The 15,165-nt window shown below is 59.5% G+C and overlaps 1 protein-coding gene across 1 annotated transcript in view; it reads right to left on the reverse strand.

Moving 5' to 3' along the window:
• NOTCH3 (notch receptor 3) overlaps positions 1 to 15,165 on the reverse strand; it is a 31,019-nt gene that overhangs the window by 11,339 nt on the left and 4,515 nt on the right. The window contains exons 5-28 of the mRNA XM_063110054.1: positions 14,870 to 15,091; positions 13,174 to 13,316; positions 12,747 to 13,091; positions 12,534 to 12,656; positions 12,213 to 12,446; positions 11,191 to 11,346; positions 10,915 to 11,100; positions 10,283 to 10,396; positions 9,943 to 10,056; positions 9,213 to 9,446; positions 8,981 to 9,091; positions 8,323 to 8,515; positions 8,092 to 8,243; positions 7,758 to 7,871; positions 7,172 to 7,327; positions 5,698 to 5,923; positions 5,120 to 5,321; positions 4,825 to 4,972; positions 4,297 to 4,481; positions 3,612 to 3,744; positions 3,268 to 3,525; positions 3,067 to 3,185; positions 2,118 to 2,683; positions 970 to 1,302 (exon numbers count right to left, since the gene is read on the reverse strand). Coding sequence (XP_062966124.1) covers positions 970 to 1,302; positions 2,118 to 2,683; positions 3,067 to 3,185; positions 3,268 to 3,525; positions 3,612 to 3,744; positions 4,297 to 4,481; positions 4,825 to 4,972; positions 5,120 to 5,321; positions 5,698 to 5,923; positions 7,172 to 7,327; positions 7,758 to 7,871; positions 8,092 to 8,243; positions 8,323 to 8,515; positions 8,981 to 9,091; positions 9,213 to 9,446; positions 9,943 to 10,056; positions 10,283 to 10,396; positions 10,915 to 11,100; positions 11,191 to 11,346; positions 12,213 to 12,446; positions 12,534 to 12,656; positions 12,747 to 13,091; positions 13,174 to 13,316; positions 14,870 to 15,091 — 4,767 coding nt within the window. The remainder of the gene's footprint in view (positions 1 to 969; positions 1,303 to 2,117; positions 2,684 to 3,066; positions 3,186 to 3,267; positions 3,526 to 3,611; positions 3,745 to 4,296; positions 4,482 to 4,824; positions 4,973 to 5,119; positions 5,322 to 5,697; positions 5,924 to 7,171; positions 7,328 to 7,757; positions 7,872 to 8,091; positions 8,244 to 8,322; positions 8,516 to 8,980; positions 9,092 to 9,212; positions 9,447 to 9,942; positions 10,057 to 10,282; positions 10,397 to 10,914; positions 11,101 to 11,190; positions 11,347 to 12,212; positions 12,447 to 12,533; positions 12,657 to 12,746; positions 13,092 to 13,173; positions 13,317 to 14,869; positions 15,092 to 15,165) is intronic.

Raw genomic sequence — 15,165 nt, forward strand, 5'->3', positions numbered from 1 at the left:
CACTGGGACCCCAGCACCACATGCCCCAGGTCTCCTCCTGTCTCTCTGGCTGCTCCTTCTCCTCTTTTCTGGGCTGATTTCCCTCAACCAGGCCTTTAAGTCTCAGTGTCCCCAGGCTCATTCGCTCCTCACCTCTTCAAGTCTGTCCCATGGCCTCAATGATTGTCAACGCTTTGTCTCTCTTATTCCTGTCTTCAGCCCCCAGCTACCACCTGGGGGTCTCCCGGATGCCCCCAGGCCCCTCAGACTCTGCAAGCTCCAAAGTAACCCATGCTTCACCCTGAGTCCTCGCCACTCGGTCACCTAAGCTAAGGACTGGCACATCAGCCCCCCTCCTCTCTGTGTCAGGACCCCACTCTTCTCAGGCCTCCACTTTCTCAGCAATGGCAGCTCCTCCCTCTGGTCCCTCTACCAGGCCACCAGCAGGACAGCTCTACATTTTCCATTAAATAACAAAACAAAAAACCTACACATGCCTTTAACTGCTCTGCTAAACCACCTGCCTCTCCAGAAGAAGATAGCACTAGACCTAGGGGTGCAATTCCACCCCCAAGGGACACTTGCTCATATCTGGAGGCTTTTTCTCTTGGGTTTTTGTTTGTTTGTTTGTTTGTTTTTTGCAGCTGGTGAGTACAGGGATCCAACCCCCTGACCCTGGTGTTAAAAGGCAGCATTCTAACCAAAGGAGGCATTTTTGATTAAGACAAATAGAAGGCCGGGTGCTACCGGCATTGAGTGGGTGGAGGCCAGGGATGTTGCTAAGCAACCTACCGAGCACAGGACAGCCCCCCCATGGCAAAGAATGATCCAGCCCCAAATGTCCACAGCTGAGGTTGAAAAGCCTGGGGGAGACTATTGCCAGGGAAGGCTCCCCAAGACTAAACGAAGCGAAACCCACAAGACCAACCTGGAGACCCTGCCCAGAGCCTCCTGCAGCCCCCGAGTGTCCCCCGAGGTGCACTCACTCACCCGATCACCTCTGGGGCCAGCTCCCGCCGGGCCCGGGGTTCGGAGCCAGGACTGGGCCGGTGGTACGGGAAGACCATGGCCTGGCCGTGCGCGTCCAGGCGGAAGCGCAGCGACGTGCGCAGGATGGCGCTGAGCCGCTGCAGGAAGTCGGCGCTGGAGCGCAGCAGCTCCTCGGGCGGCAGCAGCACGGTGAGCACCAGCACCCCGCGGGCCAGCAGGGCCGGCACCTCGCCGGCACAGTCCAGCCCGTCCCAGCCGCACTCCTCCATGTTGCAGCCCTGGTCGCAGCGGCCGTCGGCGAAGTGGTCGGCGCAGTACTTCTCGTACATGGGGCTGGGGGCAGAGGGCAGGGTCAGGCGGCCCCCTCCCACCGGCCCCATGCACGCACATCACAGAGCAAGCATCAAGACTCCGGACAGCGCTTGCACAGGGAACTGGAATGTACTGGCACATGTCAGGCTTTCTGCAAATGCAGCCATTTTCCAGATAACTATGAATAAATCCATAACTATTAGCTGATCGCCTGCTATGAGACAGGCTCACACAGAGAGGGACAGAAGAGGGGCAGGGGCACGGACAGACATATAGAGAGGTAAAGGGGGCAGATAGATAAACAAACAGATAGACAGATGGGGCACACAGGTGAGCACACTGGCATGGGGCATGGACAGACACATGAGATCCAAGGATGGACAAGCAGGGGAGCAGACAGATAGTTGGGTGCACAGAGGAAAAAAAGGAATTCATGGATGGACAGAAAGACCCACAAACAGGGCTTCGGGAGGGACAAATGGAGTGTATTGGGGGACAGAAAAACAGACAGATGGGGCACATGGATGAACAGACAGGCGGGGCACTCACTAAAGGGCAGACAGGGCACATGGGTGGACAGATGAAGTGCACAGACAGACAAACACAGCGTTCTGATGGGAAGACGGGATGCACAGAGAAACAGAAGGGGCCAATAAATCAACAGCTCAAAATGACAAATGGATAGACAGAGAGGCAGGGCCCATGGATGGTCACATATGGCAAATGTGAGAGTCTAGGACGAATAGATGGACAGACGGGCACAAGGGCGGGGCCCGTGGATGCACAGACTGACCGGGTCAGGGTCCATACAGGGACAGACGGACGGATGGGCTTACTTGCAAGTGCGCTCGCGGCCACCGGCGTGGCAGTCGAAGTTGTCATAGAGGCAGGCGGGCGAGCTGCAGGCGGGGTCGCAGCGGCTGTTGTTGAAGAGGCGCCAGCACTGCAGCGCCTCGCACTGCCGCCAGGGGTCGCCCACGCTCAGCGAGCAGTCGCCGCCGTCCCAGCCGCAGCCGGGGCTGTTGCACTCGCGGTCGCAGCGCTTGTCCCCGCGCTTGGCCTGGCAGGCTGCGCGCGGACACCGCGGCTCCTCGGGGACCTCGGGCGCCGCCGCGGGTGCCTCGCAGCGTAGCCCAGCCCAGCCCGGCGCGCACGAGCAGCGGAAGAAGGGCGCGAGCGGCGCGGGGCGACAGGAGCCCCCGTGGAGACAGGGGGCGGCTGCGCAGCTGGCGTTGGCGGCCCCCGGCGGCGACCCCCGGGAGCTACGGCAGGAGGGCCCCGACATCCCCGGGGGGCAGGCGCAGCGTGGCCCGCGGGCCGTCTGCTGGCATGGGACGCCCACCGGGCACTGCAGCTCCCGGCAGGTGCGCGCCACCCGCTCGCAACGCGGACCCCAGAACGGCTGGCGGTCGGGTGGGGAGAAGACAGAAAACAGCGGAGTAGGGGAAGGGGAGGGAAGGAGGAAGGGAAATGGAAGAACGGGGAAGAGGAGCGAGGGTCGAGAGAGGAAAGAGTGAGGGTCAGGACTTGGGAGAGGGTGAGCCCCCAACCTCCCCATGTCGCGCCCGACCTCTCCCTTCTCCACTGGAGGCCCCACTTTGCAGATGAGCCCCGCCTTCCCCAGGAGGCCACGCCTCCAAAGCCCAACCTCACTCCCTCTCCCCTCAAACCTCCAGGTAACTTCAGTATATCCCAGAAACCACATTCCCTCCCACCCCTTTTCCCCTAAAGCCACGCCCTCCCCGGAGGCCACACCCCTACTCTTCTCCCAGAGGCCACACCTACCGGGACGCAGTGGCAGGTGGAAGTCAGCCCACCCGCAGGACCCAGGCTGGGACGGCACTGGCCTCCATGCTGGCATGGCTGGGACTCACAGGGAGACAGGACAGTCTGACAGCGGGGACCTGGGCGAGCAGGACAGATGGATCAGCCACAATGCGGGAACCACAGGCAGGGTCCCAGGCCAGTGCCTTCTCCTACACTTACCTGTGAAGCCAGCATGGCAAAGGCAGCGGAAGCCCCCTCCTGGGTCCTGCAGGCAGTCCCGGGTGTGTGCCACGAGACAGGCACCCGAGCGACACTCATTGATGTCGGCCTCGCAGCGCATACCAGTGTATCCTGGGGGACAGGAGCAGCGGAAGCCACCCACCAGGTCCACGCAGGTGCCATTGTGTAGGCAGCGGGGGCCTGAGTCCAGGGGAGGGCCTGGGCCGCAGTCGTCCTCATTAATCTCGCAGAGCACGCCTGGAGGAAGGGAGGAGGGGGAAGTAGTCAGGAGGGGATAAAGATTCAGCCTCCCATCCTGTCCCCCAGCCCTGGCCGTGGCATACCCAACGTCCCAGGGGGACAGGAGCAGAGATATCGAGCCACGAGGTCAATGCAGGAGCCCCCGTGCTGGCAGGGCTGGGAGGCACACTCGTCTACGTCGTCCTCACAGTCGTCACCAGTGTAGCCAGCCGGACACTTCAGTGGAGTGAGAGAGGGACCCATTCAACCCAGAGGGTCACAGACACACCTGGACATACCTCGTGAAGACAGAGAACCCTAGCACAAAAGAACCCATACAAGACGTCCAATACACACAAACCCAATGTGCATGACATACACAGACACAGACACACCCAGTAAAAGGAAACACACCCAGACGTGGAGGACCACAGACACACCCAGTGCAGAGGGACATACACATGCAAATACCCAGGAAAAACACCCAGATACCCCCAAGACACACAACCAGAGATGCAGAGTCAGACATACCCAAAGAGAACCCACGCACAGAGACACACATAGAAAACGGAAACAACGAAGACAGAGACACACTGACACAAACACCCAACATCTACCCAGAGTGACACTCACAACGATACACCCAGATTTACAAAAGCAAAAACCCAGACACACCTAGAGAGAAACATGCCCACGCCAAGCCAAGGACACGGAAACATGTGCCCAGACACAGGCAGACATGCCCAGGCATGACTAGCTCCTCTTTCCTCTCCTGGGGTGCACCCTTACCTCGCACACATAGCCCCCCATGTAGCCGCGGCAGGTGCCCCCGTGCTGGCAGGGCTGGGACAAGCAGGGGTCCACCTCCTGCTCACAGTGGCTGCCCGTGCGGCCCTCTGGGCACACACAATAGTGGGAGCTGTCCTGGTCCACACACTGCCCGCCCGCCTGACACAGCTGCTCCAGCCGCACCCCTGCGAAGAGGACGCGGGCATCAGGCACAGAGGCGGCGACACCCTCTCCCCTCTTTCTGCCCCCATCACACACATCACCCAACATCCCTACTGGCATCAGTTCCCAGGTGCTCACCCACACTCCATCGGGTTGTCACTCATACCCCCAGCTGGCACGGTCTCACACACACACCATCCCAGCTGTCTGATGGTGACAAACACACACAGCCTCCTGGCTGGCTGCCACCACCCACACACACTCAGCCACACACACCCCATTTCACCCTTATTCGGCTCACTAGCAAGAGCTGCGTGTACGCACACCCCCGGAGCCCCACACACCCAGCTACACCCTCCGCCTCACCGATCTGGGCTGCGGCCTCCCTGCAGGGCAGGCTTCGGATGTCACAGAGGCGGCCGCTCCAGCCCGGGGGACAAAGGCAATAAGCCCCGGTCTGGACACAGCGACCCCCGTTCTGGCAGGGCGCGCGGCTGCACCAGTCGACCAGCGTCTGGAGGGGAAACCCTCAACGTCAGCTCGAGCGCTCGGGAGAGCCCCCAGAAGCCGTGCCCCGGCTTCTCTCCCAGGATCCGGGGCAGTCCCCTGCCCAGGACACCCCTCTAAACTCCTCCCCCAGGACCCCAGTGACCCCGCCCACCTGGCACTGGGTGCCTGTGAAGCCTTCCGGGCAGGCGCAGTGGTAGCCGGGCTGGGCGGCGCTGCAGACGCCCCCGTGCAGGCAGGGCCGCGAGAGGCAGGGGTCGGCCTCATGTTGGCAGTGGGCGCCCGTGTAGCCGGGGCGGCACCGGCAGCTGAACGAGTTCACGCCGTCCACGCAGGTTCCACCATTGAAGCAGGAGCTGGGGGAGGGGGAGTGGAGGGGGGTCAGGCTCCGCCCCCTCACAGGCCCCGCCCTCCTCCTGGATCCCTCTCATCTTTGGGGGCCTCCCACTCTGTAACCCGTGCCCCCACGAGATGCTGCAGCACCAGCAGAGGGCGTTCCGTAGCCCAATTTACCAGGTGCATCAGCGCTAAGGCGGGAGCCACGTGGAGGGCCCGCCCCCTCAAGGACCAGCCTCTCTAAGGTGACCTCCAAACAGATGCCCTACCCCTATCTCGGCTCTGCCCCATCTGTCATCAGTCTTCAGGTGAGTGCCAAGAGGAGGACCCCCCCCCCTTGATGTCCCCACCATCTGACGCCAAAGTCCCTGAGCTCCAAGTAGAGGCCCCGCCCACCTGGGGCTGCAGTCGGGCAGGTTCCTCTCGCAGTGGAAACCCCCATAGCCCGGTGGGCAGGTGCAAGTGAAGGAAGCCACGTGGTCGGTGCAGGTGCCCGGGCCGCAGGGGCTGCTCAGGCATTCATCCACATCGCGGGCGCAGCGTGGGCCAGCGAAGCCCGGAAGGCAGGAGCAGGAAAAGGAGCCCACCCCATCCTGACATGAGCCGCCATTCAGGCACGGGTCTGCGGACAGGAGGGAGAAGGTCTGGTCACTCACCTTGCCCACCTCCCCCCACACAGCCCAGTCTGTCCCGCCCAGGCCTTGCATAGAGGGGAACTCGGAAGAAAACGAGGTTCAATTGGGAGGGGGCACTTTTGGTCACAGGGGTCAAATTCTGTCCCCTTCTGTGGTCTCATCCTCACCCCCTACCCCCGCTTTATCTGGAGATCACACCTATGTGGAAAGAGAAGGAGGCTGGGAGAGCTAAATGGTACCCAGCATGTCTTTTACACTTCCAGCTGCCAAACACATGCTACTAGTTATGCCTGCTCTAATTCCCCAGCTTAGCATAGACCTGCACTGGCCAGCACTGTGGCCACTAGCCACATCTGGCTACTGAGCCCTTGAAATTGTGCCTGGACCAAATTGAGATGTGCTATAAGTGTAAAAGAGTTTTGGATTTCAAAGACAGTAAGAAAAAAAAAGTAGGGCTGGCCGTGGCTCACTCGGGAGAGTGTGGTGCTGATAACACCAAGGCCACGGGTTCGGATCCCATATAGGGATGGCCGGTTAGCTCACTGGGTGAGCTTGGTGCTGACAACACCAAGTCAAGGGTTAAGATCCCCCTACTGGTCATCTTTAAAAAAAAAAAAGTAAAATATCTCATTAATAATTTTTATATTGATGGGCTGGCGTATTGCTCACTTGGGAGAGTGTGATGCTGGCAACACCAAGTCAAGGATTAAGATTCCCTTACCGGTCATCTTTTTTAAAAAAAGATAATAATTTTTATATTGATTACAGGTTGAAATGTTATTTTTATATATCAGGTTAAGTAAAATGTATTATTTATATTTAATAATTAAAATTTAAATATATGAAATTTGATATCACCCGTTTCTTTCTACATTTTTCACGTGGCTACTAGAACATTTTAAATTGCATATGGGGCTTGGCCTTGTCTATGGGACAGCGCTCCTGGAGAGCTCTCTGGGGGCTTTTATCTCATACCTGGCACAGTTCTGACTTGCTTGCTCTTAGGGGCAATGCACAAGCTTCAGAGTCAGACAGACCTGTGCTCCAAGCCCAGCTCATCACTTTAATTGCTTTGTGACCTTGTGTGAGTCACTTAACCCGCTTGTGCCTCAGTTTTCACATAAGCAAAATGAAAACAGTAAGAGAGTTGTAAAGATGAAATACAAGCACAGTGCCAGGCACACAGATCAATGTAGTCCCTAGGGCAGCACCCCCAAGAGCTCTGCTGCACTCACTGGGGTCACAGTCATCAATGTCCTGATCACAGGAAGGGCCAGTGTACCCCCCGTGGCAGGTGCAGCTGAAACTCCCCTCCAGGTTGGCACAGGTACCATGAGGGCCGCAGGGTGAGGGGCCAGCACATTCATCCACATCCTGCTGGCATCGTGGGCCTGGGGATGGGGAGCAAGGTCACACCTAGAGTTAGCGGGTGACTGGGGCTCAGGAAGAACCTGCAGGCTGAGATGGCCGAAAGCAAGGACATGCTGTCATTTACCTCTGGGAGTTTTGCATATGCTATTCCAGAACTTCCTTCTCCCTGTCTCAGTGGGTGGTGAATACTTACTCTGAGGTCTGCTCTTCCAGGAAGCTGTCCCCAGACTCTCAGCCTGAGTCCTAGCATCCCTAGCCCCACATCCCCTCCTCTTCTCCAGAGGTGACCCACATGGGCTGTATCTGTGTCCAGTTGTCTTTTCCCAGAAGGAAGAGGCCCTCAAAACCAGACCTGGGTCCTCCTCTGGGTCCCCAGCATCACCCAGTATGGGGCAGGGTTCAGAGAAGATGAAGGAGAAGAGGAGGAAGAGAAAGAAGTAGTTGGTATACCTTGCCAGCCAGGGGGACAGGAGCAGACAGTCAGCTGGCCAGGGGCAGACTCGCAGTGGCCCCCATGCTCACAGGGGTTCAGGGTGCAGGGGGACAGCAGCTCACACTGATGGCCTGTCGGGAGGGCAGGCAGAGAGAAATAGTCTTAAGAGACTCCTTGTTTCCACCTCCTCCTCCACTGTCCCCCCCTTGACACTCACCTCGCAATCTCCTCGACGTGGGGGAGGAAGAAAAGCAAAAAAGAGGGAAATGTAAGAGGAAAAGAGAAAGTAGAAGAGAAATGAGAAGAATGAGGGTGTCAGGGGGCCTGGGGAGGGAAGGTGGGGACACCCACCCTGGACACCAGGGGGACAGGTGCAGTGGAAGCCCATTCCATCGCTGGTGCAGGTGCCACCGGCCTGGCAGGGCTGGGACTCACAGGCATCTCGGACCAGGCTCTGGCTGCAACGGGGGCCACTCCAGCCAGGCTCACACACACAGCGGAACCTGGCAGGGGAGGAGGTCAGGGCCGGCAGGTGGACCAGCGGGTGGGGGGGAGTTGTCAGGAGTTGAGGAGGGGCCTCACCCGCTGGGTGCATCGTGGCAGATGCCGTGACTGCAGGGTTCATGGGCGCAGGGATGGCTCGGGCGGAGGCAGAGTGGAAGTAAGGAGCCGGGCGGGCAGAGGCAGTGGAAGCCGTTTTCACCGTCCACGCAGGAGCCTCCCTCGCCGCATGGGCTGGACGCACACTCGTTGATCTCCACATTGCAGAGGGGCCCTGGGGAGCACACAGGCAATTTCATCCCAGGACGAGGATAGCACAGCCAGCAGGGGAGGAACAACTTTGCCCCTTTTAATACAGCTACACCTCTTTCTCATCACACATCAGCTCTTGTGCAAGTTAGGACTGCCACCTCCAGCTCCTAGACCTGGAGCTGCCTTGCGCCATATCATCCTAGTCCCCAAATTCACATGAAGTCACTTTCATTTCCACCGAGGATTACTGGGGCCCCATTCGGAGACAACCCAGTCCCTGACACCGAACGCCTTCATCTATGCTCCAGGGTAATCTAGAGCCAATACGGGGACAACCTCATGCCAGTGAGAGAGCACAACCTCAGGGCAAAGCGCGGACAATCTCATCGGACAAGCGTGTGCATAGAGGGAGCAAAACCCAGCCAACAGAGACGGGTGACTTCACTCTCACCCTATAAGGACCCCTCTCGTGGCACGGCTAGCCCACCTGTGAAGCCAGGCTGGCAGACACAGTCATAGCGGTTAATGCCGTCACGGCAGACTCCGAAGGTACACGGATTGCTGGCACAGTCGTCTACGTTCACCTCGCAGTTCACACCTGGGGGAGGGAAACATGACAAGGAGTAGCCACCACTTTGCACCACCAGACCCACCATTCCCAAACCCTCTCTGGCCCGCCGGGTGTACTGTTCCTGCCCCAGCCCAGCCCGCAGCCCCACCTGTGGTTCCGGGAGGACAGCGGCAGAGGTATTTGTCCACCAGGTCTAGGCACTTGCCCCCGTGGCGGCAGGGCTGGCTGCGACACTCGTCCACCTGGCTCTCGCAGCGCGTGCCCGTGTAGCCCGGGGCACAGGCACACGAGAAGCTGGCGATGCCGTCCACGCAGCGCCCGTGGTGGCACGGGTCTGGAGAGCAGTCGTCCACGTTGCGCTCACACAGCGGGCCCTCGAAGCCTGGCACGCCAGAGAGTCAGGCCCCGGCCACCTGCCCACAGCCTTGGCCCTAGGCCAGCTCAGCTCTATCTCAGGCCCCGCCCACCGAGCCGTAGGAGGCGGGCTCAATTCAGGCCCCGCCCCTAACTTGCTTCCACCCCATCCAGCTCCCAGTTCCAAGACTCGCCTCTAAGCAAGATCCTCCCACAGTTACATTCCACCCCAGCTGTGGCCCCAGCCTCGAGTCCTTGCACTGTCAGCCCTGTTCTGTCCCGGGATGCCTGGGGAAGGAGGAGGGGGAAGGAGGAGGGGGAAGGTGGACGGGGCCGGTGGAGGGGGCTGGACCCGCCCCCTCCAGTTACCCTCACCCTGCACCCTGCCAGACCCTTGGCCCCGCCCCTAAGCTTACGTCAGCCTATGGCTCCACCCCTTCTCCAGGCCATTGGCCCCGCCTCCAGACCCTCCGCGACTGGCCCCGCCTCCAGATTCCTGCCGGACTGTCACCGACCGCCCTCACCTTCTGCGCAGCGGCACTCGTAGCCATCGGGCTGGTCCACGCACTTGGCGCCGTTCCGGCAGGGCGTGCTCGCACATTCGTCCACGTCCAGCTGACACGTGGACCCGCTGAAGCCTGGGGTGGGGAGTGGGATGAGCGGAGGTCCTGATAGGATCAGAGCAGTCACCGCTCGCCAGCCCTGCCTTGTTTGAGCAGGAAAACCCATTTACTTGGTTTTAATTTAATTTCAATGTATTTTCATATAAGTTACCCTCTGACATGGTCTTAAAGGTTCCCACCCTAGAGCCGTTGCCTCTGGGCAGACACGTCTTTTTCAGGGTCCCCAGCCCAGGGTCCTCACCCGAGGGGCAGGTGCAGGTGAAGCCATTGACTCGGTCCCTGCAAACCCCACCGTTGACACACGGGCTGCTCTGACATTCGTCGATGTCCACCTCGCAGTAGGTTCCTGTGAAGCCTAGAGGCGGGGGAGGGAGGAAGGTTGTGGCAGTGGGGACTACCGTCCCAGCTGGCCCAAGACTCATTAGACTCTTTAGGAGCCTTGCCTTCAAAACATCCCCTACTCTCTCCAGTCCTCAGACTATGCCAGCAGCCCCTGGCCGCAGGACCCATCAAAGCCTTGTACCCAGCTTCAAGTCCCGCCCCAGCCTCTGTGCAAGACTGTCTGCAGGCTTCACCCTGACACTACTGGAGCCGCCCTCCTATCATCCACCACCCCAAGAGGGTCCTGAGGCCCACACTCCACTTCCAGCCCATCTGAGGTTCTACTGACTCCGTTGGACCACGCCCCTAGCCTTGCACAAGATTCTCCTCTGACCTTGCCCCAGCCTAGTCGCCCCACCCTCATGGCAGGCTCCAGTCTCTGAGGGTCCCACTCCAAACCCAGTCCCGCCTTCCCCCTCCCCGCCCCGCCTGCGGGTTTCTCTCGCCCCGCCCCCAGCCTCAGACCCCGCCCCGGCCACGCCCACCACGGACCTGCCATGCAGATGCAGGTGAACTGGCCTATGCGGTCGAGGCATGTGGCCTGGTTGCGGCAGGGCCCCGACAGACACTCATTGACGTCAGTCTCACAGCGCGGGCCGGTGTAGCCACGGCCACACTGGCACAGGAACGACCCCTGCGTGTTCACGCAGCGACCCAAGTGCTCACACGGGTTGGCGCCTGCGGGAAGCGGCACAGCTGGTGTGGGTGTGGCAGGACAAGGCCCAGTCCCTCCTTTCCCACTCCGTTCCCAGAAGGTGTCCCCCTCACCGATGGAGCACTCATCCACGTCCTGGTCACACGCCCCGCCCGTGAAGCCGGGTGGACAGGTGCAGATGGCCCGGCCGTTCACGGGGTTCGTGTCGCAGATAGCATCCTCGTGACAGGGGTTGCTGACACAGGCGTCATCCAGATGACACAGAAGGCCTGGAAGGAGTAGGCAGAAGTCAAGGACAGACCTTCCAGCTCTGCCCATTTTTTGTTTGCTTGTTTTAGATATTTACTTTTTATTTATATATATTGTTTTTTGGTGGCTGGCCGGTAGGGGGATCCGAACCCCTGACCTTGGTGTTATAAGGCTGTGCTCTAACCAACTGAGCTAGCCGGCCAGCCCCTAGCACATTGTTTTCTGTTTTTATTAACTCGCAGTGTATTTAGTAGCTGTTTTTTATCCATTTATTATAAAAAACTTCAAACATACAGAAAAATCGATCATTTATGCAAGATACCCACCACTTACACTACCTAGATTCAACTATTGTTAATCTATTTTTTTTTTTGAGCCATTTGAAAATAAGTTGCAAACATCTACATATTGTCTTAAAATCTATCGACTCTTCTGATTATGAAACGGTCCTACCCTTCTGCCAGTCCTACCCTTCTACCTCCATTTCCAAGCTCTCCTCCTCAACATCTTCTCTGACCTTTGCCACTTCCAAAGGTTGCCTCTCTTTTTTTTTTTTTTTTTTTTTTGTCTTTTTCGTGACCGGCACTCAGCCAGTGAGTGCACCGGCCATTCCTATATAGGATCCGAACCCGCGGCGGGAGCGTCGCTGCGCTGCCAGCGCAGCACGCTACCGAGTGCGCCACGGGCTCGGCCCAAAGGTTGCCTCTCTTTTCGGTTACACTTCCCAATAGCTCTCCCTCCCGATAGCTTCAGGCCTCTGCCAGGCTTACTGCTGACCCCAAATCCAGCCTTCAGCGTACTCTAACACTCAAATCAGCCTCCATCTTTGCCCCATTCCAGAACCATCCATGGCTCCCTGCTGCCTACAGGGAAAACAGCCACTCACCAGTCTTGCCCATGGGACAGGCACAGTAGAAGGAGGCCACACGGTCATGGCAGGTGGCCCCATGGAAGCACACGGCCGTGGCACAGTCATCAATATTCTGACTGCAGCTCTCGCCAGTCCAGCCATTGACACAGACACAGCTGTGGCCACCCAGTGTGTTGAAGCAGGTGCCTCCATTGTGGCAGGCATTGGGCTGCAGCTGACACTCGTCCACATCCTCCGTGCAGAATTGGCCTGTGGCACACAGACGCACTAGTCCAGCCACCTGGTGCATGTGCACTCAAGTTCTGCCAGCCAGTTCCCTTCAGCCCCCATGCTCACCTGTCCACTCAGGAGGACACTGGCAGTTGTAAGTGTTGACTCCATCCACACATGTCCCCCCATTTAGACATCGGTGTCCTGGACAGTCGTCCACATTCACTTCGCAGTTCTGGCCCTCAAACCCTAGCATGGCAGGAGGGGGCGAGGACGGTCACTGCCAGGCTGGCCTGTTGTCCCCATCCCCACTGCCTCCCCTGAGTACATCTCACTCACCAGGAAGGCAGGCACAGTCATAGGTGAGATCGCCACTCTGTCTACATGTGCCCCCGTTACGGCACGGTGAGGGAGCACAGGGCACCACGGGGGTCTCACACAGTGGCCCCGTGTAGCCAGCTGGGCACTGGCAGCGGAAGGAGCCAGGTGTGTTGAAGCAGGTGCCACCATGGCGGCAGGGCCCACCCCCACCCACCCGGCACTCATCCACATCGCTTCGGCAGCTGCGGCCCTGGTAGCCAGGTGGGCAGGAGCAGATAAAGCGGCCATCGGGCCCCACTGAGCAGCGGGCTCCATGGGCACAAGGGCTGCTGAGGCAGGGATCTGGCAGGGAGCAATCGGGACCTGGGGGGATCAGGGAAGGGTGAGCTAGGGACTGACCACACCCTTGCCTGCCTTAGGATCCCTTCCAGATCCCCCACCTCACCTCGGAAGCCCCGGGGGCACCGGCAGGAGAACCGAGCGGTGCCTGCCACCACTGAGCTCTGGCAGACGCCGCGGCCAGCACAGGGACCCGAGTGGCAGGGGTCTTCCAGCTGGCACCTCTCACCCACCCAGCCTGGTGGGCACCTGTGGGCAGAGACAACTTGTTGGGGCAGTCCAGGACAAGGCGGCCCCAGACACAGAGATACACACAAGACAAGCACGAAACACACAGGCAAACAGACCAGCAAATACACACACTCATCCACTCATGCAACGACTATTTACTGAGTGCCTACTATGTGCTAAGCAATAGGAAGACTGCAGCAAACACAATGAAAGTGGTGCCTACCCTCCAGAGCCTCACAGCCCAGTCAGGCAAAGAGAACATAAACAAATAACAAAGTCATATACAACATGCTGGCAGCGGGTGGTGCGAGCCTTGAGGTCCAGGACAGGTGGGGTGAGTTAAGCAGCGACCCCAAAAAGACATGCCCATAGAACCTGTGACTATGGCCTTACATGGAAAGAGTCTCTGTAGATGTAATTGAGTAAACGATGTCAGGATGAGATTATCCTGGATTATCCAGGAGGGCCCTAAATTCAATGACAAGTGTTCTGATAAGAGAAAGGCAGAAGATTGGGGAGCGGAAGAAGAGCAAGGCACGTGGAGGCAGAGATTGGAGTGAGGCGGCCACAAGCCAAGGAACGCTTGGAGGTAGCAGAAGCTGGCAGAAGCAGTGAAGGATTCTCCCCGGGAGCCTGTGCAAAGAGTGCGCCCTTCCAGCACCTTGGTTTCAGCCTCCAGAACTGTGAGGGAATACATCTGTGTTGTTTTCAGCCACGCGATTGGGGTAATCTGTCACAACAGCCAGGGAAACTAATGCACAAGCTGAAGGGGACAGAATGATGGGGGGGGGAGTGGGTATTATATTTTCACAGACCGAAGAGGGTGAGGAGGGGGCTCAAGGGCTGAGCGTTCCAGGCAGAGGGAACAGCAGATGCAAAGCCTCCGACACCAAGAGACCACCACCGTCCAGATACACACAGGCAGATCCAGAAACCACACACAGAGGGAGACGCCACCGGACGTACCGGCCTGGCAGACACTCTGACACCAACCCACAACCTCCCACACGGATGTGGGCAACCCTCGCTCACATGGCCAGACGGGAGGACTCCCACAAATCCTCAACTCCCTTCCCGGGTCACATACGACCTCCCTCCCATGGCAGGGGGAGGGTCAGAGGTGGGGTGGTCACCAGTGTTGGTGCTCCCCTCTCCGGGGGAGGTCCTTCAGCCTGTAGCCCCTTCCCCAAGCCCACCAAGGCAGCCTTGAGTGTGGGAGAAATGAGAACTGGGAAGGAAAGACTGGAGACCTCGCGGGGGCACTGGCGGGGTCGGAGGGACACGCGTGGAGAAGCCAAAGGGTCCAGGCCCTGCCCCGGACGCAGCCAACCCCCCACCCCACCCCCGCCCCTCGCGTCGGTCCCCTCCCTCCTGCTTGTCCCTGACGCCTGGGACTGAACTGAAGCAGCTGACTCAGTCCCTAGCGTCACCCACAAGATCCCCCACACCCACCCCAGCCCCCAGCGAAACAGGTCGGGGCACGGCCGGGCGGGGGTGCTGGTGGCGTTAGAAGGGGAGACCACAGCTCCTAACCCCTCCCCACAGGCCCGCAGGGCGACGACGGCGGCCACCACCGCGCGCCAGGAGGGGGCGCACTGCGCCGGGCGCCGAGGACGGCGGGTCCCCCCGCCAGGCAGGGCGCGATCCGCATGGCCCCCTCCCGACGCCCCGGGCGGGTTCCCACGCTCCGCTCCCCGCGCCCCCGCCGACCGGTCAGGCCGGTTCCAGCCTCAGCCAGCGCCCCGCCCCACGGCCTGGGCTTTGGGGGAGACGGGGCGGGGGCGCAGCGCGGACTTGGGGGGGGCAGCGGGGGAGGGGAGGACTAAGAGACAGGGACAAGGGCTCGGAAGTCTACTGTGAGGGAAGA

Source organism: Cynocephalus volans, chromosome 10, assembly GCF_027409185.1.
Source record: "Cynocephalus volans isolate mCynVol1 chromosome 10, mCynVol1.pri, whole genome shotgun sequence".
Classification (NCBI taxonomy): Eukaryota; Metazoa; Chordata; class Mammalia; order Dermoptera; family Cynocephalidae; genus Cynocephalus; species Cynocephalus volans.